Here is a 20,536-nt window from a genome sequence, read left to right as displayed (position 1 = left end):
AATTTGTGTGAGAGGCGACTTGGCAGGCACACATGGCTAGAGGGCTGGAAAAACTGGACTGGATGCCACAGTAGTAGACCTCTTTCCTGTCCTGCATCAACAGAGGGCAGAGCTCCCTCTATCTGGTTTAAGATGACGGCTAATGCCATCCGCCGAACGCGATTTTTTTGGGGGTCGTTGGGTTTTCCTTTTTGTGGCAGCCTAACCAACACTGCGTATTCAGAATGTGTCCATGCATGTGAAAGCGCAGCGCAAGCTACGCCCCTTGTTTCTCAGCATCCTTCAGTCAGTCTGCCGGGCTGGCGTTTGTCATGTTTCGGCTGCTGCCAAACATCGGAAACTGTCCATAAGAACAGATGAGCTAACCGAAAGACACGTTGAGTCGCATACAGCCTTAGTAGCCGCTATATCCCTCGTACACTACCGCCAGCCGTATCGCCGAGCCAGCTCCGTCATTGTACTCCCCAAAACCCAAGGGATTACAGCCCGCGGCCATGATAGTTGCAACAAAGGAATGCGTGAAATGCTCCGCGAGGCGCACGCCCTGAACTAGGTCAGTCAGTGCTCTCCAGTGCCACACAAGGATCAAACGTGAGAGACTACTAGTGAACTAATCGACGTCGCTGTCCCCTCTAGGCTCCTCGATGAATCCCCTCCCCTCCCCTTCCCCGAGTGGGAATCTGTATAACCGCACTGAGGCGACGAGCGCTCGTATGAAGCCGGCATGTCCCGCGTACTTTTAAAGCCGAGTGACTACGGAACGAACATGGGCCGCGGCCTCTAGCCGTCCCTGCCTCGCGAGTTCACGCTGAACAGCTCGCAACAGCAGCCGACTAGGGACAGCACTTCGCCGCGCATATTCTCGCACAGTCTGCTCGAAATCGAGTTCGGCAACGCAGGTGCGTTTGTGAAAGGGCTGGTTTTCGCGCTTCAGGCCGCTTCTGCGCAGGGCAGTATTCTCCCGTTCGTCTTCTGCTTCTTGGCGTGTTTCGTCGGCGGCGCTTGTCACCGCTCCGGGAGGCTCTGGCGGGGCCCTCAGCGACCCATGACTGCGCATGCTCTCTGAGTGGCCAGCTGCCTCTGGGGCTACCTGCGCCGAAGTCTGCGGAGCGGCGATATGCGAATCTGCCTCCAGTGCGGTACATGCTCCACGCGCGGGCTCCTCCCGCACGCCGCCGAGTGGAACTGGTAGAGCGTCGATGCTCAAAACCACGAGGGCTGCAAGTACGTCTCGACGGTGAAACGCGCCCTCTGGTGAGGTGGTGGGCTCAGTGGCGTCAGCTGTGGCCTTCATCAAATGCTGCAGGTGATGAAGGCAACCGAACCACGCATAACAACACAAGCGAAAAATGTGAAACCTACCAGTGCTGCGCGCGCAGGCGCACTCAGAGACATCAGCATTCCGAGAGTGCACCTACCAGCTGAGCGAAAGCTCAGCTGCACTCGCTCGTGGGTGCGTGCGACTATGCCTCCACGACTTGCATGATGGCGCTTACGCCGATCCCAGAGTGCATGCCGAATACTGGCATCGAACTAAGTACGTAGAGCGCCTCAACGAACCCCGCTATACGTGCGTTCGCCCCTCGCGAAGGCCGCCTTTCTCCACTGGTCGGGCTTTGCAATGCTCCGTAGAAAACAACCAACGCATGCGCTTGTGGTGCACCCGGACATGGTGGCATTCATGTCGTGCCTTCCATTCTATCACCTCTGAATTCTTTAACGGACGACGATTGCCGAGCTCTGAGTATGTCGCATTCGCCTGACGCAGACACAGGCTAGCATTCGCCTGACGCAGACACAGGCTAGCATCGCCTGACGCAGACACAGGCTAGCCTTGATGTTTGACTAACCTTCGAATAAAGTACGTCGTCCTTTCCTGCCCTTCGAAACGCCGTCAGCAAACGGCGCTTCGCCTCCGCACGCACCGCCTGCCAAAGCTCGACGACCTCAAACTGCCTACCCTGCAGACCTTCCAGCTCCCGGAGAAACTCACGCATGCCATGAAGGCATGCCATGAATTGCGTAAGCTCCTTCAGTCGTACAGAGAAAACTTTGGCACCCGTTTTTCTGCAGTCGCTACGCTGCCCAGCAGCGCCGCTGGTTCCACGTCTTGCCGCTTCGTGCTCACGCACAGAATCAGCCGGTGTCGCACAAGGCCGATCTCGGTCTCTGCACAAACCACTAGAATCTTTGTCGCCTTGTCTCTCTTCGTAGTCGCCCACACTCGGCGCGTGTGCCCTCGGACTCTCCTGCACTCGTGTGCCTGCCCGCGTGCGTCGCTCTTCACAGATTTCGCTGTCGTGCTCCGACTGCGCTGTGAAGGCGTGTCTCCACTGCTCGTTTCTCCCTCCGTTGCAGACGCCTGGCGCGACTCCCACCCGGCGGCCAATGAACGTGAGAAGTGAGTGGAACCAGTCGGCGTGAGAGAGGAAAAAAGAAGACGCGTCCCGGCCCGCGGCGCTTGAGCTGCGAGGCCTTTCTCTTGGGCTGGAAGGCACGCGCAGCGCCAGCGACACAGCGGGCGGGCGAATGCCAGCGGATTCACACGCAGCGGCTGCGACTGCACTGGAGGCGCTCGCTGCGCTAGACTCTGCTGCGCTGCGTGGATCGCCGGCGGCCGAGCGGGCGGCGCGGAACTGTATCGCCAGCAACTGCGACAGGCGAGTGTAGACCCGCAGGGCCTCGAACAGTGCATCTGACTGGGGCGTGGTCGACGACGCTTCGACCGTCCATAAAACTTGGAAGGCTAGGGCTCTAACAAGGACGCACACACAGAGGCGTGCCGCCGGCGTTATCCAGTAAAAATAGCTTCCCCCGCGTTTGCTTTCTGTTCGACGCGTTCGCTTGCCGCAGGGTCAGATACTCCTGCAGACCTATCAGACGGACGGGTGTGAGAGTTCCCCCTGGCGACCACGCCTGCCCGCGACACTGCTGGTGCCATAAAAAAAATATATATGCGTGTATAACATATACACCCACACATATACATACATACGGATTACGAGTGTCTGTAACCGGGCGCAAGTTGAGAGCGCCACTACCTTCCATCGCGTTATGAGGATAGTTTCAGTGATTTGCTCCCACCTCGTGCCAACCCCTTTATAACGCACAGCTAACCCAGCACCTCAAGCTTCTACCGTTTCAATCCCGCCCTCGTATTTGGGGACTTTTGCCTGGCGCGTGCCTAGTAACCGCCCATCCGATTGCTAATGGCAGCCTCACCTGTAGCATTTCTCTAGAGCATGCCACGCCTCGCGTTGCTCCTGAGGATACTGCTTCAGTGCGTCTCCGTATCCTTCGCCCTCGTCAGTTGGATCTCCATGTGCGTTCGCCCCCTCGCCTTCACCGGCCTCCATAGCCGCCAGTCCAGGCACGCAGCACGCAGCGTCCGCGGCTTTGTTCAGGCATTGCAGAAGCACCACCAGCTCACGGTGCGCCGTTGCGGTAGGGCGCCGCAGCTCCCGCGTGTTGGCAATGCCGCCGCCGCCGCCCTGACGTCTGCCTCGCGTGCTGCCTACTTCGCTCGTAGCCAGCTCCTCGCCCCGTTGACGCTCAGCGCCGGCCCTCGCTTCAATCTGGCAGCGCGCCTCCTCTTCCAGCGGAGACGGCAAAACGAAGAGAGCGGACACGTTAGTCAAGACCTGAAGCAGGTAGGAAGTGAAACTGGTGACGAGACCAGTGGGAAGGAAGTGCAACCGAAGGGAAGCCTGGAGCGCGCATGAAACTTCGCGCACGAGGGGGCAGCGGGTCCGAATCGATCCAACGTCTCTTTTGATTGTCAGGTAAGGCCTACTCGCATATCGCGGTTCCTGCGGCTTCTCGTGTTGTTCGCATGGGACATCCTTCACCTCGGCTGACAAGACGTGAAGGGTGTGGCATGGGTCGGACAGACCTGGGCGCGCTTCCGCCGCAGGTGCGTCTTGTGCCGATGCTGGAGTGTCGGGTGTGGAAGCCGCAATTTTCAGGGGGGCAGTTGTATCTTTGAGCATCAGAGTATCTCTCTCGAGAGCCGAGCCGCGCTCCGCCCGGATTCGAAGCAGGCGCTCTCGGCTTCGCCGGTTGTCGCGGCAAATGCGGGTGGACATAGCCTTCAGTCGCGAGGCAGAGAGCCAGAAGCCGCTTCCCTCATGTCGACTGCCGCCGCGCGCACTGATACGCCCTCTCGGGGGCAACAGCTGGGCTGTGTCAACGAGGAAAGGCAGTCGTGAACAAGAGGCTGCGGGAGTGCCTCGCTCTCTGGGGAGGAACAGGAGCGCGAGGCTGGGAAGCGGCGCGCCGGCATCGCCTGCGTCGTGTGTCTCTGCAGAGGCTTTCATCTTCTCGCAAGCTAGTGCAGAGCCCTGGGGTCCCCCCACAGGCAGGACCGAGGCACTGTATGTCTGCTGTGGTGCAAGCGATGCGGCAAGCAGCCGAGCGTTTCTCGAGGTCTGCAGCCGGTGAAGGGCGAGCTCCAAAGCACGTGCGTGTCCCTCGTAAGGCTCCAGAAACGCCCGACGAAGCAAGCTCCAGCGGCGCATGGCATTGCGGACCGTCTGCAGGCATCACCAGTGACATGGCGGCAGTGCACTGTTGTGCTCCGGATCAGGCACACAGCGGCTAGGAGCATCTGAAGCCACCGCCCGGGTCTCGAACCCCTGCGTCGACGCAAACTGGATGGGGCAACCCATCCATATGTCTTTCCCGCCTCCCTCCCCGCAGGTGTCGAGAGATCTGTGGAAGCGTCCACATATATACATCTATGTGAGCCATGAAAGCACGTGCTGAGTGTACATTCAATCCCGCCTTCCAGCGACTCCTTGTCTCACCGCGAGCCTCCTCCTGCATGAGCGCAGGGCACACGGATACGCATTTCCTACCAACTCACGCATCTGTGGATACATGCTCTCACAGCTGGCAAGAGGTGGGCGGTATGTCGATAGCGTTCATTACCAGCCGGTATTCCCTGTCATACCTGGGCATTACGAAACGCGTTGTCGCTCGGACGGCCGACGGCGATGAGTTCTCTCCGCCCTCTCGGTTTGGCACACCTGCCGCCAGCTGCCTTCTCACGTAGCCTTCTCTGCATGCCTTTGCGGGACCCCGAATCTCTGAACGGTGCGCACGTGGAGGCGCCACACTCCATCCCCTCAACATTCTCTCCACCGGGGTCTTCGCCGCTGGTTTCTTGCGTTGTCCCTGTGTCGTCTGCTGACCGTCCGTCTTCAGTTGGAAGCCCTGCGTCGCTTGCATCTGTCTCCTTTTCTTCTGGCTGCTGCACGTCCCCCCCCAGCGCCACGGGAGATAAGCGGAGAGGTCGCGAAGGCAGCGTCATGGTCCGAAGTTCGCAGGCGGCGAGGAACAGTCGCCGGTTGTAGAGTCGTCGCTTTGCAGGATGCCCCGTGGCCTCAAACAGACGATCCCAGAAGCGCCTGCGCTGCTGAATAAGGGAGCAAAAGTAGGGCATGATGAAGACAGAAGTGAAGTCAGCGCCGCATCTCACCACTAACCACACGTAGACAGATGAACAAATGGGCAGCGCGACAGATGACGAGACCCAAATAGATAGGCAACTGCAGAGGCCATCAGAGTTCCCAAGAAACGGGGCGTCGTGCATGGCGGGCTATCAACGTACTTCTTCCTTCGCTGACACGCATGCCCTATGTGGTCCGAATCTTCGCCGCATTCTTAGTCCTACCTCTTCTGGAGGAATCTTTCTCTCAATGCGCGCGCTCGCAGGCACAACCGTCTTGCATCTGCCGATGAGGCCCTTCCTGGACTTCAGAAGCTCGTCTCCCACCACAAGCGCCCCTCGTGTTTCTCTCAACTTCTGCACGCTTTCATCCGTGTCCTCCCCGTTATATGGCGAAGGACGCGAGCACCGGGGTTCGCTCGCGTCACCGATATATTCCGCGAAGCTACCAGACGCAAAGGGTAGGCGCCCAGCGGCCTTCAGCAGAGCGGCGCGACGTAGAAGCTCAAAAAACTGAGGCGTGTACCGGAAGCGCAAAACGCCAGAACCAGATGATGTGGACGCCGCAGCTGCACCGCCAGGCATTGAGAGAGCCTTGGACGAACATGCGGCCGCTGAATCCCGCTCCGGGAAAGGCAGACCTGAAGGGCAAAAGGTGTAGTCATGCGGTTTGTTTTCTTCTCCGCTTTCGCGTGCCTCTCGTTTCTCCTGCATCTTCGCCCTTTCGCCTTGAAACCCCTCGGTCTCTACTTCGCGCGACAGGCTGCGGAGCGCGTCTGCCTGGGCGGCATCCAAGCCGCTGAGGAAGGCGAGCCCGTCTGAGCTCTGTGAAGCCCCCCGAAGCACTTCCGCCTTCGCAGGCGGCACTGTTGACATTGCTGACGCAGGCCCCCTCGGGGTGCGCTCAAACAAAGTGTCTCCTGCTGGAGCCGCCCCTCGTCGCATTCTCGTTGACCCCTGCCTCGGCCTGGAAGGTGATCCAAGCGTTGACGACTCTACCGACCATCTGCCTCCTGGCGACGCTCCTAACTCAGCCATGCAATAACCTTCGTTCTCCTCGGCGAGTGTGCAGGTACGCGGTGCATCCGCGTTTTTAGCGTTAGCAGACGTGGCTCTGAAAATTCGGTCGATATCGCCGCCCGGACGGGGGACACTGGTATTTGCCTCTGCGCGCATCGAAGGCTCCGGACCGCGTTCCGTTCCTGTGGCTGGACAGGATTCCTCCGGGTTCCACACCAGTTCCCCGGCGACTTCGTGGAGCCCAACTACCGGTCGAAGGCGCCTGCCGTTTGCAGAAAGACATCCTGCGGATGGTCGATCAAGAGCGCTGGCAACGCCGTCCCCAACCGGATGCGGTACCGGTGGCAAGTCGACGCTGTCGCTTGAGGCCGAGTCGCCCTGATGCCGACACGAGACAGCGCGAGAATTGCGCCGCACCACAGACGAGACAGAGGAGACTGTGGCTTCTTCGACTGCGACCTTGAGCGAGGCCATCAGGCACGACAGGAAGAGGCGGTCACGGTGCTTCAGTTCAACGCACGCGCTCAGCATAGCTGCCGCGACAGTCGGCTCGATCCGCCGAGGCACCAAGCTCGGGAGTACAGGCGCGCTCTTCGAAAGTTCTGTTCGGTGTCCATCGCCAACTCGTGAAACGACGGAGCCCGCCATCATTTGAGCAGAATCGCCCGCGCCCAGAGGAGCGGCCTGAGCGTGTTGAGTCCGGCTCGCAGTTGGATCTCTGCTCGCGCTTGCTCCTGGAAGCAGGTCGACGCCCAGGACGGCCTCACTCCCTCCTGCATTTCCGTCCGCTCTCCAGTCCGGTCCGCTGTGGAGCAGCTGTGCGCCACCTCCCATGTCCGCTGACAATGACTCCACGCTTGCCAGCTGCTTCGGCGGCTTCGATGATGCTGCTGCTTCCATGACCCACTCTGCGTGTGCTCGGCCCTCTCCGTTGAGCCCACCGCCGCTCGCCTCCACCGTCTGCACTTCAGCATCCGGCGACGCTCCACCCGCGTGAAGCAAATCGCATGCAGACACGCTTGACCCGAGTGCTCGTTTTTCCCACTCTCGCGGGACACTGTCCGCGCTGCAGAACATGGGCGGAGGCATGTGCGCGTCCGCACCCAGCGGCTGCGCCTCGCCAGTTCCCCTCGCAGTCTGCCTTCCTCTCCCGCCAGGGGTCGCGAAAGTGCGGTCGTCTGCCCATGCGTGTGGCGCGGCGCCAAAGGACGGCGGCGGAGGATCTGTATGCATCATGTGATATGCGTCTCGCTCCGCCGTGCCAGTGCTCTGTGTGCTCGTATCAGTCCAGGCCAGGGTTTCGCGCTCTCGTGTGCCCACGCGCTGCGATCTCGGGAAGATCGCCTCTTGATTTTCCCTCTCGTGATGACAGCGGCCCTCACTGCTCGCGGTGTTTGCGTCTCTCCAGCGCCCACGCATTTCGGGCTCCGCAGCAAGCACCTTGTCGTCCCTCTTCGCTAGTCCCTGCCGGCCTGCGTTCACCGTAGCCTGGCGCGCGTCGCCCCCTGCCGCATCGCCCCCGGCAGCAGAGAGGTGCCCGACAGGTGAGGAGAGCAGTGAAGAAGCGGAAGACAAAAAAGCCTCTGCCTCATTTTCAGGTTGGTCCCGTTGAGTCGTTGAAGGAATGTGAGCCAAGGCGAGAGGCTGAGGCAGCCCCGCACGCAAGGACAGCATCGCCAGGTTCTTCGTGCGGCCTGGCAACCGTGCTAGGGGAAGGACAGATCGAAGAAAGCGCGCGTTCAGAGATTCCATACCTGCGTGAAGCATGCAAGAGAACAGACGCCGACACAACGACGCATGCGCATGCATACCGCGGCGCACGGAAAGACGTACATGACCAGGCATACGCTGGGCCACAAGCAAAACCACGGGCACCCCAGCGTACTTGTCCACATTCAAACTTATGTGGGCGTGGACGCATTGGTTGACGTGTACGCCTGCATTTGTAGCCCTCAGGCAGAGCATCGAGCACCCAAGGAGGCGAAAAGGATAATGGTGCGATTGGCGTATGGGAAAGGGCAGACAGACATACAAAGACTGCACTGCACCTGCAGAAGCATGCAGCCATCCAGGCCACACGGAGACGAACGGAACCCGTGAGGAACCCCCGCCTGATGCGTTTGAGGTTTGACGCAAATGGAGAGAGAGCGGACGGCCAACGTGAGGCATGCGCAGGCTCCGCCTCGGGGACGGCAACGGCAAAGCCACATCCCGAGCTCGCGCCACTGCGACGCAGACCTACGCACGATGCAGAGCGACGCCGTGGCATCCGGACACAAGGACGAGAACCAGAAACCAGGAGGTCGCTGCAGATTGCTCTTTTTTGACGTACTGGGCAGAGCACCGGCTTGGAGCAGACGGAGCGCTAGCGTTGCGTGGAGCGTCCGATGGCGGTAGGAGAGCGACGAGAACGCGAACAGAACGCTGGCTAGCTGAACGACCGGATGCCGAAACGTACTTGAGAGAAGCGATGGGCCGGTAAACAGAGCCGTATGCTTGACTTCGAATACATGTAGATATGTTTACTGGTCCTGGTTGCGGCGAGGGAAAACATCTTCTCTTTGTGCGCCTTTTAAAGCCAAGAGGACCGTAGCAGATACAAGGAACTGGGCAGGCACCAAAACGTCTATGTGACTGACGTCCAGCGAGTAGGCCTGACACCTGTAGAGGACGAGATAGAACGTTGGTTGTCCGCGACAGGAGAGCCGCCTGCCCCGGCGTGCGCCCCTGAGCGGCACGGCTCCCCAAACGGAGACACGTCATCTCGTCGCTCCGCACCGGCGGCTGAGAACGCACCTGGTTTGGCGAGAAGGAAAGGAGATTTTGTTCCACTGTCACGCCGAGTTTATTCAACAGCGAGGTATCGCGGTAGTGCTCCCGTGCTAGAAGCCTGAAGCGGGGGACAGAAAGGCCGGGTCCATGAGGAGAGAAACTCCCTCGAAAAGAAATCGTGTCAGAGCAATACATCACAAACGTGAGACCGAGGCAGACACAGATGGACAGGTGCATCAGCGAACACACATATGACGTAGCGTAGACGCAAGCTCGATTCAGCGCGAGTCCCCGTCAAGGCCCGCGCCCAGATCTGTCCTCGCCTTACGAGAGAACAAAAACCGTTTGCTCTGGACTAAGGGACGCCGCGTGGTGCTCGACGTGTTGCTTAAGGGCCTGCGCAAAGGACAGCCAATAGGCGCAGATATTCACGAGTTCACACACCCCAACAGCCTTCAGGAGAAACGCCCATTCCCCCTGCTGCGTTGGCGCCCTGCGGACGCCTGTGGAGCAGGGGCCGCGCTCAGGGAAGGGCGAGAAGCGGACGCGGGGGCGCCGAAACTTGTGACTGGTACCCCGGGGTTTTGGCCGCGTGTGAATATGCATGTGCGTGTGCATTCGCAGAGCTACGCTTCAGGTTCGTCTCCACCCTGCTCCAGCGCCGCACCGGCCTTCAGCCTTTTTCTGTCTCGTCCCTCTGTTCGATTTGTTGGCGCGTCCGCCACCGCTATCGGCATCTGCCACTCAAACCTAAACCCCCCGGGTCCCCTGCCGTGCTCGCTCTACCAGCCAAAAATGAGGTGGAAACTTCAGCAGCTTGATCCGCAGAAGGGTCTGACCCAGGTGCACGAGCGCTGCAAAAAATTGATCTCTTTCGAGAATCGGCTCTTCGCCTTCTCTCGATGTTCCTCTCTCCACAGGGGAACGGAAGCTCTCTAAAGGCCGACAGGCAGGCAGACCTCCGCGACCCTGGCTGTGTGCCAGGTCAGCGAACGACAGAGACACGGCAGACTCTGGAAGAGCGCCGGAAGCCGCCGAGGGAGCCAGTGCACCCGACGAGCCGTCTCCAGCGGCGAGGGCCTCCGCGAGAGAAGACGATGAAGCCGGAGGGGGGCGGCACGCAGCATGTGAAGACGGCGGCGAGGCCTGACGAGAGCCGTGAAGAGCCTCCTCCAGCTGGCTCGCGGCCGCCACGTTCTGGTTGATCAGGTCCGCGCTCCGGCTGTAGAGTGCGAGGCATATACGGTCGAAAAGAAAACTGAGAACGCACGGGTAAAGGGACAACACAGAGCCGAAAAACCTGCAGCAGTTGATCTGCGTGGGGAATCAAGCGGCCAGCACCAGAGACAAACATAATGGTGCAGGCGCAAGCATGGGTTGAGGTTTTAGCAGCAGCATGTGGACACGCCGTCTGCGCCGAAAGCCCGCCTTAACGCCAGAAGTGGTTCCACTGCCTGAAGATCCACGCACGCGTATCGCGCATTGCAATGTTTCAGCAGATACAGAAACGTGAGTGCGCGCTCAGCTAGCCTGCCTCTATCCGCGCGCGCCTCCAAGGCGAGCGAGAGGCGTGGGCTGCTAAGTTCTCAACGGTGTGCCAAACACTCCCGAAACTGCACGCACACAGCCGGCCCTGTAAAAGCGACTCTTGCACCCTGGGCTGCCCGCAACTCACCCATCGCGGCTGCCTAGCTGCGCAAGGAGCTGGGCGGTTGCCGCGACCTCAGGCGGATGCAGCGAAGCGAAACCGGAGGTGAGCCGCTCGGTGACGCCCCAGTAAAACGCCGGAAGCTTGAGGTCTCGTGCCTCTATTCCCGCTTCCGCCTGGAGGAATACAGAACCGCAAATTGGGTGGCGCGCACACGGGGACTCAGGAATGTGTAACCGTAGGTACGCGAGGGGTGAAAGTCAAGGAAGCGAGTGTGCACGGCCCTCGACTGAACGACGCGTGCGGGCAGCGAGCGCGACGAAAAGACGAAGGCGCTCTTATACGCAGTCGAGTGCACTATTGAGGACGGGGGCAGAGAGAGCCACACAGATGTCAACGGAGGCGAAGCGCATGCATGTCCCTAGGGGACGGCGCGGCTTCTCGCGGGGGCGGTCTAATACTGCAGAACACGAGCCCAGGAAAGAAACGGTCACGACGGGCCGCTGTGGCATGTGCCGCCGCCGTGTAGGTTGGTCGTACTAAGAGGTGGGAACCTACAAAGAAGCGAAGGAGTTTCAAGCAGTGCGACACAGTCAGCTTCTTCCGCCCCTCCTTCAGCCTCTCAATGTACTTGTTCATGTGGCGCGTCGACGGGCAGTACCTGCGCCGAGGAACAGAAGACGGAGCACAAAGAGAGCTTAAAAACGTCAAGACCGTCCGACACTGGTACGGTGCCCTATCCCACATCGGACAAAACGTCGCGACGCTCCCCTGCGGCCTTCTGCACGCTCGCGGCATCATGTGGAGGGGGAGGCGGGGCCAAGTGCGGGGCGCGGCTTGGGCTCTCTCTGCTCCGTGGGTCGTTCTGCGAACTTAAAGCTTCAGTCGTCGCGTCGCCTCACCGCAGGCGCCGGAGGGCATCGAAAAAGAGGACGAGGTCGTCTGGCATCGGCTTCTTCTGTTCGCACTTCCAGTAGAGAGCCTCGCAGAGTCCCTGGAGCACGAGGGGAGCGCAGAGCCCCGCGCGGCTGAGCGCCAAGGCGGTCTGCTGAATCTGCTGCGACGACAGCCGGGACAGATGCTGCAGGACCAACAGCAAGAGCGGCTGCCAGGCCTCCCGCGTACGCACTCCAGATCTGGCCGTGTCAGCCACCATACACACCAGCACGTGGCAGGAGAGCTTCGACGACTGGCGCGGAGGCGCGGCAGAGACTGCCAAAGGCTGCCCAGGAGCTGCGGGGGCCGCGGCCCACGCAGGAGACTCAGAGGCCCGAGGGTCGCGAGCGCGCCGGGCGAGGCTGGGAAGTGGCGGCGGCATCTCTTCAGCCTCGAGTCTCGGCTCGCCAGAGCGGTGCATGTGCTCACCGTCCCGTCCCGCCTCTAGGCCAAAAGCGCCCGCAGCAGCTGAGTGCAGAGACGAGGCGGCAGCGAGCGGCGAGGGCGGAGAGGAAGAAGAAGGAGACGCCGCACGCGGCCGCGAGCCAGCCAGAGACGGCTCGGACTTTGCGCGGTAGATGCGCTCGAAAATCGAGAGGCACGCTGCATCTTCTTCTTCGGTGGTTGGAGGCGGAACGGAAGGGGCAGGATACGGTGATGACGCGGGCGAGAAGGCGGACTTGAGTTGTGAATGATAAAATCGTCTGAAAGTCCGCCGGGCTGGGAGGCGCACGCAGTTTCTCTGTGTACGACAGTTTTCCAAGGCAAGCCAGCGAAGTTCAGTTCTTCTGGCCGCCTCTGTTCTTGTTTCTCTTCTTTTGAGGGTCCTGCACTCTTTGAAATGCCAAAGCTCTGCTCGCGAAAGCGTGCGCAAGCCGGAAACCGCCGGGGAAATCAGGCTGTCCGAGCGGCATGCGCGGCTCACACTGAACGCCCGCATTTTTGGCGACAATGATAGATCACTCTACCTGATTCTCATGTGGCGTCAGTACACGACAAAACATTTTAGAGATACAAGAGGTATATCACCTCCACAATGCTCTGTCGATGCGCCCAGCCGATGGTCATGAACCCGCCGAGAGAACTTTGATCTCGTTACCTCTTGTCCCCCCTGTAGACAGTGCTGCGGCTTCCGGCGCTCATCCTCCTTCGTCGGTCTCCTCGTCCGCGTCCCCCGCTCTCGTGAAAATGAAAAACTGTGATGAGGAAGTGCAGGAAAAGCTGGAGGAGCACTACTGCGAAGCGAAAAGATGTCCAGCCCCAATACAAATACAGGTATCACGCTGCTGAAGTCAGACTCGAGGTGTACGCTCATGGGCAAGCAACCGCGTATTCACGTTTGAGTTGGCGCAGCCAACTCAATTCAGAGCGACGCAGGAAGCAAGTAAACGTTAACCACGGCACCTTCGCGCAGGGTAGCGCGGTGTTTCCATGTTGAGTCAAAGATGTAAAGACCGTCTGAACCATCGGCTGGATTACGGGGCCGGGAGCTGCATGCGCTTGGCCCAGATCTGCAGAATGTCGCTGTAGCTCAAACGGAAGATGCAAGCGCCTCAAGGATAGGTGTGTGACTGTCCAACGTGGAACTTTTTTTTTCGCGATTGCTTACGAGTCGACACAATCCGACAGGTAAATACTGCGTTTCGTGCATGCGCCTCTTGCATGCACAGCATGCACGGTTCCGACTTGACTCTGCGCAATTGCGAAGCCTCTGCCGTGGAGTAGAGGGGACTGGAGAGACAACCAGAGTCGCAGTCGTTCAAAACAGTCGTGTCCACGGTCGTTGCCACACATGCTGATTGTCGTGTAGAGTCTGCAGAGGTATATGCGAGGAGCTCTGCGTACGTAACGGGGAACGGCTGCTTCGCGACGACGTCCATAGCGGTACAGATCCGACGCAAAACATTGATTAATACACTTTCTCAAAACATCGGTGCCTGTTTTGCGTTTTGCAACAGTGTCAGCGGCTGTTCGAGGGACACCAACGTAGATCTCCCTGTCTCTAAGCAAGCGACGGCAGCAACAATCTGCTATCGGCGTTCCGAGCACATATCTGAACGCGCGTCGTTTGCCGCCCGAAGTTGTTTTCATCTCAGCTGGGCACCATGTTTGCAGCTTCCACGCACGGAGACTCGCAATTTCCAATCAGTTTTGAAGGCCTTTCTGGGGCACGTGATGCTTCTGTGCGCCGACGGACACCAGGAGCCTACCGGTATCCTAAACAGGCTATTGTAGCGAATCCAATCCCTCATTGGTCGCGCGAAAACTGATTTAAGGTTCCAGGTTGCCGAATCCAGTGCAAGCTATCGATAGCAGACGCACTCCCCCCGCCCCCCCGACTTTGCTTCCGTGGCTCCGGTAGGCTGTGTACTGTTACGGCCTTATGCCTTCTGCGCGTCTCCTCGTCATCACTGCCTCTATGAAGTCTGCTGCGACACCTAACGATTCTCCTTGTTTCGCCTGATGCAGGCAATCCTACGCAGCCCCGTGCGATTGACTCTGCTTCAAAGCACTCTTCCATCCACAAACGCCGTGTCCCATCTGTTCGCGCATCGAGTGCGCAGCCGCTGTGTGAAGCGAAAACAAATTTCAAAAGGAAACCGGTAGGTGCGCTGAACACAGACGCACGTGTGTGCAGACTTTGTTGGGCGCAGCTCCACTGTGTTTGTTCTCTCCGGAAAACGACGAAAAACCCATTGCTGCCGATCCCCGGGCAAACAGTGTCACCCGCAGAAGACCCGTCCCCCCCTCTTTGCGACGAAGACCCTGGCAAACGGTCGCAACTCAGTCGACTTGGTCGCGCGAAGAATTCCGCGCAACGTGATCGGAAAGATCCTACAGAAACGGCGAGGCAGAGACACGAAACCCTCAGAATGTGAGCTGAGAGACGGCGCGCGAAGAACGCTACGGCTCGTTCCATGCGAAAAAAGGTTCTAAAGAAATCGCAACATGCGTCATACAAAAACGTGTTTACCCCAAACTTTGCTGGCGCCGTCTGCACACTGAAGACGGCCTCCGCATCTCCCGCTGGCATTCTCTCGCGAACAGGAGAAACCGGGCACCCTGTGTCTATCATTTGCATCGTTAGGCGAGTCTAGAATCCCTGTCACCATAGCTCAACTCCCCCCGCGATTCAAGGGCCTCGACTCCGCCGTTTCATTCTGCACATCGCCCTCGCCATCGCCCTCGCCCTCGGGTCTGAGGGCTTCCCGCGCTCCCCCCCTCTTCCGCCTGCATCAATGCGTCTCTTGTTCACAGCGCTTGCCTCGTGTGTCGGCTATCCCAGCAGACGCAGAAACTCGTCGTAGTTAATGAAGCCATCCTTGTCCTCGTCAACAGCTTGAATCTGTTTCAAAACAGCTCTGTAGAGCGGCAGATTCGCTGCTGTGACGCGCTCAAGGTCCATTAGAAATCCCTCCCCTTCTCCGAGCTCAAGCTCCGCGCCGGGATCGCAAACGCCGTCCTCGAACCCTCCAACGCCTGTTCCCCTTGCGCAATCGCCCGCAGGCGACGCGCTCATCGGATACGGCGAGTATGCAAATGAAGCGCCGCTTGCAGCCGGCGGCGTGGACGCGTACGACGCACGCGCCGGCGGCACACACCACGAGGACGGCGGAGGCGAATGAGGGGAAGCCAGCGACGCAGGCTGGAGAGTCAGAAGCCCCAGAAGATCGCGGTAGCTCACCAGGCCGTCAAAGCTACGGTCGAAGTACCGAAATGCCGCCCTGAAAAAGAAAACACAAAGAACGCCTCTGCGTAAGATGTCTTGCCGTGATGTGCTGACCCCCAAGCGCCTACAAGATTGATCAGAAACATAGATAGACAGGCAGACAGATACACGTACAGATACTAAGGTACGCATCTTCCACCGCAAACGTCGTTCCCCGCAGGTAAGCACGACTATATCAATACATACACATGTAAGCAGCTTTCTCTTTACAGCCTTTCGAAGCAGGACACCCAGAGCATGCAACGAATGCAGCAGCTGCGGCACACCCTAACGCAGGTGCAATCATAGCGTCGGTGCGGTGAATCCGAAGCGATGGCTGGCATGTCGGCAGCCGGTACAAACGGGCACAATTTACATATATATACATATATAGGAGTAACATCTGTATGTACATATGGGGCGTGCACACGTGCCGTGATATCTGGTGGCTGTGGCTTCTTCGCATACGCACCGGCTGAGGGCTTCTCGCTCTGCAAGATCCACATCGGCGAGCGTGGCGGCCAGGAACTCGACGAACTCGATGCTCCCGCTCCCGTCGGTGTCTAGCCCGGCGATAACGTCGTCGATCGTCCACAGGTCGTCTTGGTCTCTGTTTTGAGGCACTGCGTCGCCCGCAGTCCCTTCGGTCGCTCGGGCGTGTGTGCAGAGCGCCGCGCGAGTCCACGGGGGGGCGCGGGGCAAGGCAAAATACTCGCAGAGGACGTCGGGCGGCGCGACGCCAAGTAGCGCATGCAGGTTCATCAGGTACGGCAAAATCTGGTCGACTGCAGGCCCGTCGCCGTCCGCGTCTCCGGCGCTCGCCAGCCTCAGCAGCGAGTGGAGACTGGGCGGCAAGGCCGCACTGGCGAGCGGCGCCGCGGCGAGAACCGAGATGCGCTCTGGACGATCCGCGACGAACCGCGCGAGGGCGTCGGCTGCCTCGGTCGCACTCGTCTCCCTCGACCTCTGCTCCGGGGGCTCGCGCTCGCCCCCTGTGGGGTCGCCGTCGACCGGGAGACTCGCCTGTGAACTGCAGCACGAAAGCGCCTCGCGTTTGCCCGACACGCTGCTGAACGCAAGCGAAGCAGTTGAATCCGACGCGTGAAGGCCAACGCATCCCGAGGGGACCAAAGCCTCCTGCTTCGCCTGCACCATTACCCAGCAGCTGCACTCCGTCGTGACCATCTCGCGCGCCACGTTCAGACCCCACACGAAGTCGTCCGCTGAAGCCCAGAAACAGCGAAACACCACACAGACACAAACAGGCAATGCGCGCGCCGGCACCCTATTCGGACACAGTCCAACTCTCTTGCTTCAAGCGCCTCGATCCCCGCACACCACTTCATATTCATCTGTATGGCGCGCAGGCAACGATGTGTCTAACGCGCCCCGGAGCGTGAGCGTTCGACAACAGTCCAGCCTAGAACGCGAAGGACCTCTGTGGGTGTGCATAGGTGGAGGTAGCCCGCTGCGCCATGCACACCGTAGGCACGCAAGCGAACGACCGCGTGGGTCACTCCGGAAGGCGTTGCCGCGTCGCCTTACGTGCAAGCGTGCCTCTGTGGCGCCTGTCTAGGGCGCAGAAGACCTCCCGCAGAATCCGGACTTCGAGCTCGTCTTCCATCTCGCGAGCGAGAACGGTGCGGAGGGCGCGCTGAAGTGGGCCGAGCGCGGCGAAGCAGCGCCACGCGGTGGCGCTGAGCAGCAGCAGGAAGCGGCAGCGAAACACGCCCGCCTCTTCCGGCTTCACTGGGCACAGCGACGCGGGCACCCGACTCAGACACGGCGTCAACTGCGGCGGCGGCAGCTCGCCTGGCGGAGACGACAACGGGGCCGCCGGCGGGACGAACGCGCTGGGGGCGCCGGCAGACACGCCAGCAACGCACGGGCTCGGCGATTGAGACGGCGGATGCAGCTGAGGCAGCGGACAGAAGACCCCTGGCGGCTGTGTCGCAGCGCCCGAGGACGCGCGGGAGGGCGACTTGGCTGACGAGAGTCGCGTGCCATACTGGCGTTCAGTCAGCTCCGCTGAAGATGCGGCGTCCCAGCATGCATTCGGCGAGAGAGAGCTGGCCGGACAGCCTGCTTGCTCACTGACAGCGGCAGCCGGGGGACCGGGAGGCGACGAGGGAGTCACGGTTGTTGCCACGAATACCGTTGTTTGTACGCCTGCACAAGGCGTTTCAGCAGATTGACCCTGAGCGCCTTCGCGTTCTCCCTCTTGCGGTCCTCTCTCTCGCATCCGATCAAGCGCGGGCCGGTTCTGGGCAGTTCTCGCCTCGTCGTCCCGCTCGAGCACGCACTCTTTTGCCGCTTCGGCCTGGCGCCGCGCCCCGTCGGCGCCCAAGCCGGGGGCCGCGCCCGAAGCACTCGCAGCCTGTGCGGACGAGCGCCCGACGAAGATCTCCGTTTCTCGCTTCTCGCCGCCCTCGACGAGGCTGCCCAAAGCACCCCGCCTCGAGGATTTCTGGAGCGCTCCGTCTAGCCAAGCCGCCGCTGCAGGCGGCTGGACGGCGACCGCGGGCCGAAACGCGCCGGAGACCGGGCTGATCCACGAAGCCGGCGACGGAGGCGGCGAAGACGAGCCGGCGCCCCCGCCCGAGGCGACCGACGGCACCAGCGAGGCGGAGGGCGCCAGGGCGTCCGCCGCGCGGACTGTGGAGCCCATCCCGCCCGTGCACGGCTCCCCCCCCCCCACGCGGGCGCGAAGCCGCCGTCGCTGCTCGGCTGTCCAAAGCGAAGCCGAGCCTCCTGTGCACCCAGGTTGAACGCCGGACTCGACACCGAGCGAGGCATCGACATCCGAGGGCCGGGCACTGAAGAAAAGAAAAGCCAGCACATCGAGCAAGCGTGCACGGCGGAGCACACCCAGGCATCGGCTCCGCAGCCGAACGCAGACAGGCGGAGCGACGGAAACCGCACAGAGGTGTCACGTACTCTAGCCTCACGCAGAGGCATTTGCTGGTGCATGCTCCCGGAGAGCGCCTTCTTCAACCCGTGTCGAGAAAACGTGGACGAGGAAGCAACTGCACACGCACCTACATCATTGGCTGCCCCTTAATGATCATCATCCTCCTTACACCCATGCATGCCAAATGTAAATACATCTGCGAGTCTGGACGGCTACCTGGCGGCAGCCCCTGCGGCATCCGCGCGTCTGCAAACGCTCGTAGGAACTCTCGCCCGCCTCGTTTCTCCTGGTGCTTCATTCACCGACGATGCGGACAGATATCTAAGCTCGTTGCCTCCTGGCCTCATGCATGTATATCTTATTACAGCAGAAATGAGTTACAGAAATTTATACAGAGACAGGTCGGTCGGTGCCTAGGTTCCTGTGGATGTGGGTTGCGGAGAAGGCGAGTGAGCAATTCCGAAAGCTTTACTGAGACGTCCCAGCTCGCGTGCACGTCTTTTCACCTGTCCAGCTACATGCTACTGTGGAGTGTCGCTTTGCGTACTCTCTGATAGGAGCTGCCTTTGCACAGTGGCAAACCAAGGGTGGGTGAGCGTCGTTGCGGCATCCATGCGTCGTAGCACGCCTCGCTCCCACGTTTTCCTCTTCCCCTCCTTCTCCTGGTCGCCTCCCTCAGCGCACCTGGCGCCCGTTTGCAGGCTGCCCTCAGCCGGAGTCGCGGTCGGTGCAGGGAAACACGACACGGCCTCCGCGGGCTGCCCAGCAATCCCCTCGAAAGAGTCCTGCATCGTCGCCTCTCCAGATGCACCGTCCCTGCTCAATGGACATCCACTCGGGGGCCCGGGTGACGAAGAAGAAGCGGCGGACGGAGAGGACGAACGCGGCGCAGAAGGCAGCGGTGAAGGGAGTGGCGACGAGGGTAGCGAAGACGACGGAGGAAGCGACGAGGCGGAAGACGCCGGCGACGACCACGGCGCAAAGGGCGACGCCGCGCACATGAACGACCCTGGGACTGCAGTTGCTCTTGTCACGGAGAGGAAATCGACGGACAGCGGTCGCGCCGCTGCCCCTGAGAGCGACGCCAGATCTTCGTACGACGCCGGCAGAGACGCAGAGTAGAACGGCGACGCATTCGACAGAAACGGGTTGTACAGAAGCCGCCGAATCAAGTCCTTGCACTCCTCGGACACGTGCTGCCAGCAAGGCTGGAGAAACTGCACAGGGCTTGTCAAAATCTGAAACGAAACACACAGGCACACACACACACACACACACACACACACACACACACACACACACACACACACACACACACACACACACACACGCCACCATCCCAATGTGCCTCTGCTGATATAAAAATAATTCCACCGCATACGGAGACGCATCTAAGAGGTGGGGGTATCTCTCTTCTGCTCAAAAAGGAGAGCCTCCTCGTCATGGTTCAGGTTCAACTCTTTCGTCAGTCTGCCTACCGCCTAATCGACAGCCAGCTCCCACCATTTACAACGCTCTCTGGCGTCCGCGCATCTCTCTATTCTCCCGGCCGTCCCTCGAAACGCAACACGCCCCATGCGTCAGCAACAGGTACCAGCTGAAGGGACAAACGAACGCCACGGGGATGGAATCGGTGCTGCGCCGACACGCGCCCGCGTGGGCGTGCCTTTTTCTCACCTTTGAGGCGACTTCAGCTTCGGTGTTTCCGTCGAAGGGCGGGACTCCGGAAATGAGCATGAAGAGAACGACTCCAGCGGCCCACATATCTGATTGAACCTCGTCGTACTGAAGGCCTTTGAGAACGAACGGCGAAAGGTAGTAAATCGTCCGACTTGCGTGGTCATCGCCCCGGTCGACGAGATCCCCGCGCTCGAAAAGGTGCGCGCCGCGAATCGCTGACACAGGACAGAGAGAGCGACAGAGACAAAACAGGAGGCGTTTTCAAACCCTTCCTACTCGGCTTTCTCCAGGCGCATAAGTGTCGGGAGACCCAAGAACGAAAGCAAGAGAAGGCGAGGTGCTAGCCTGTCGGAAGAAAAATGGTGGCTGGCGGAGATACAGACGCCAAGCACCTCCCTGCCAGCGCCGCCC

The 20,536-nt window shown here is 60.3% G+C and overlaps 2 protein-coding genes across 2 annotated transcripts; both read right to left on the bottom strand.

Moving 5' to 3' along the window:
* Positions 1–739: 739 nt before the first annotated feature.
* Positions 740–12,765, bottom strand: BESB_018990 (uncharacterized protein; the record flags this gene model as incomplete). The annotated part of the gene is made up of 12 exons (XM_029360608.1): positions 740–1,300; positions 1,851–2,754; positions 3,223–4,532; positions 4,952–5,416; positions 5,675–8,223; positions 8,802–8,901; positions 9,266–9,359; positions 9,570–9,637; positions 10,028–10,499; positions 10,917–11,065; positions 11,448–11,550; positions 11,792–12,765. 12 exons carry the CDS (start codon positions 12,763–12,765, stop codon positions 740–742), a joined length of 7,749 nt encoding a protein of 2,582 aa, XP_029215967.1.
* Positions 12,766–15,102: 2,337 nt separating this feature from the next.
* Positions 15,103–20,209, bottom strand: BESB_018980 (calcium dependent protein kinase CDPK8; the record flags this gene model as incomplete). The annotated part of the gene is made up of 5 exons (XM_029360607.1): positions 15,103–15,550; positions 16,007–16,757; positions 17,080–18,350; positions 19,130–19,683; positions 20,123–20,209. 5 exons carry the CDS (start codon positions 20,207–20,209, stop codon positions 15,103–15,105), a joined length of 3,111 nt encoding a protein of 1,036 aa, XP_029215966.1.
* Positions 20,210–20,536: the final 327 nt, after the last annotated feature.

The sequence above is a fragment of the Besnoitia besnoiti genome, chromosome XI, assembly GCF_002563875.1.
Source record: "Besnoitia besnoiti strain Bb-Ger1 chromosome XI, whole genome shotgun sequence".
Classification (NCBI taxonomy): domain Eukaryota; phylum Apicomplexa; class Conoidasida; order Eucoccidiorida; family Sarcocystidae; genus Besnoitia; species Besnoitia besnoiti.
The sequence above is the reverse complement of the archived record's forward strand: the minus strand, read 5'-3'. Positions and strand labels throughout refer to the sequence as shown.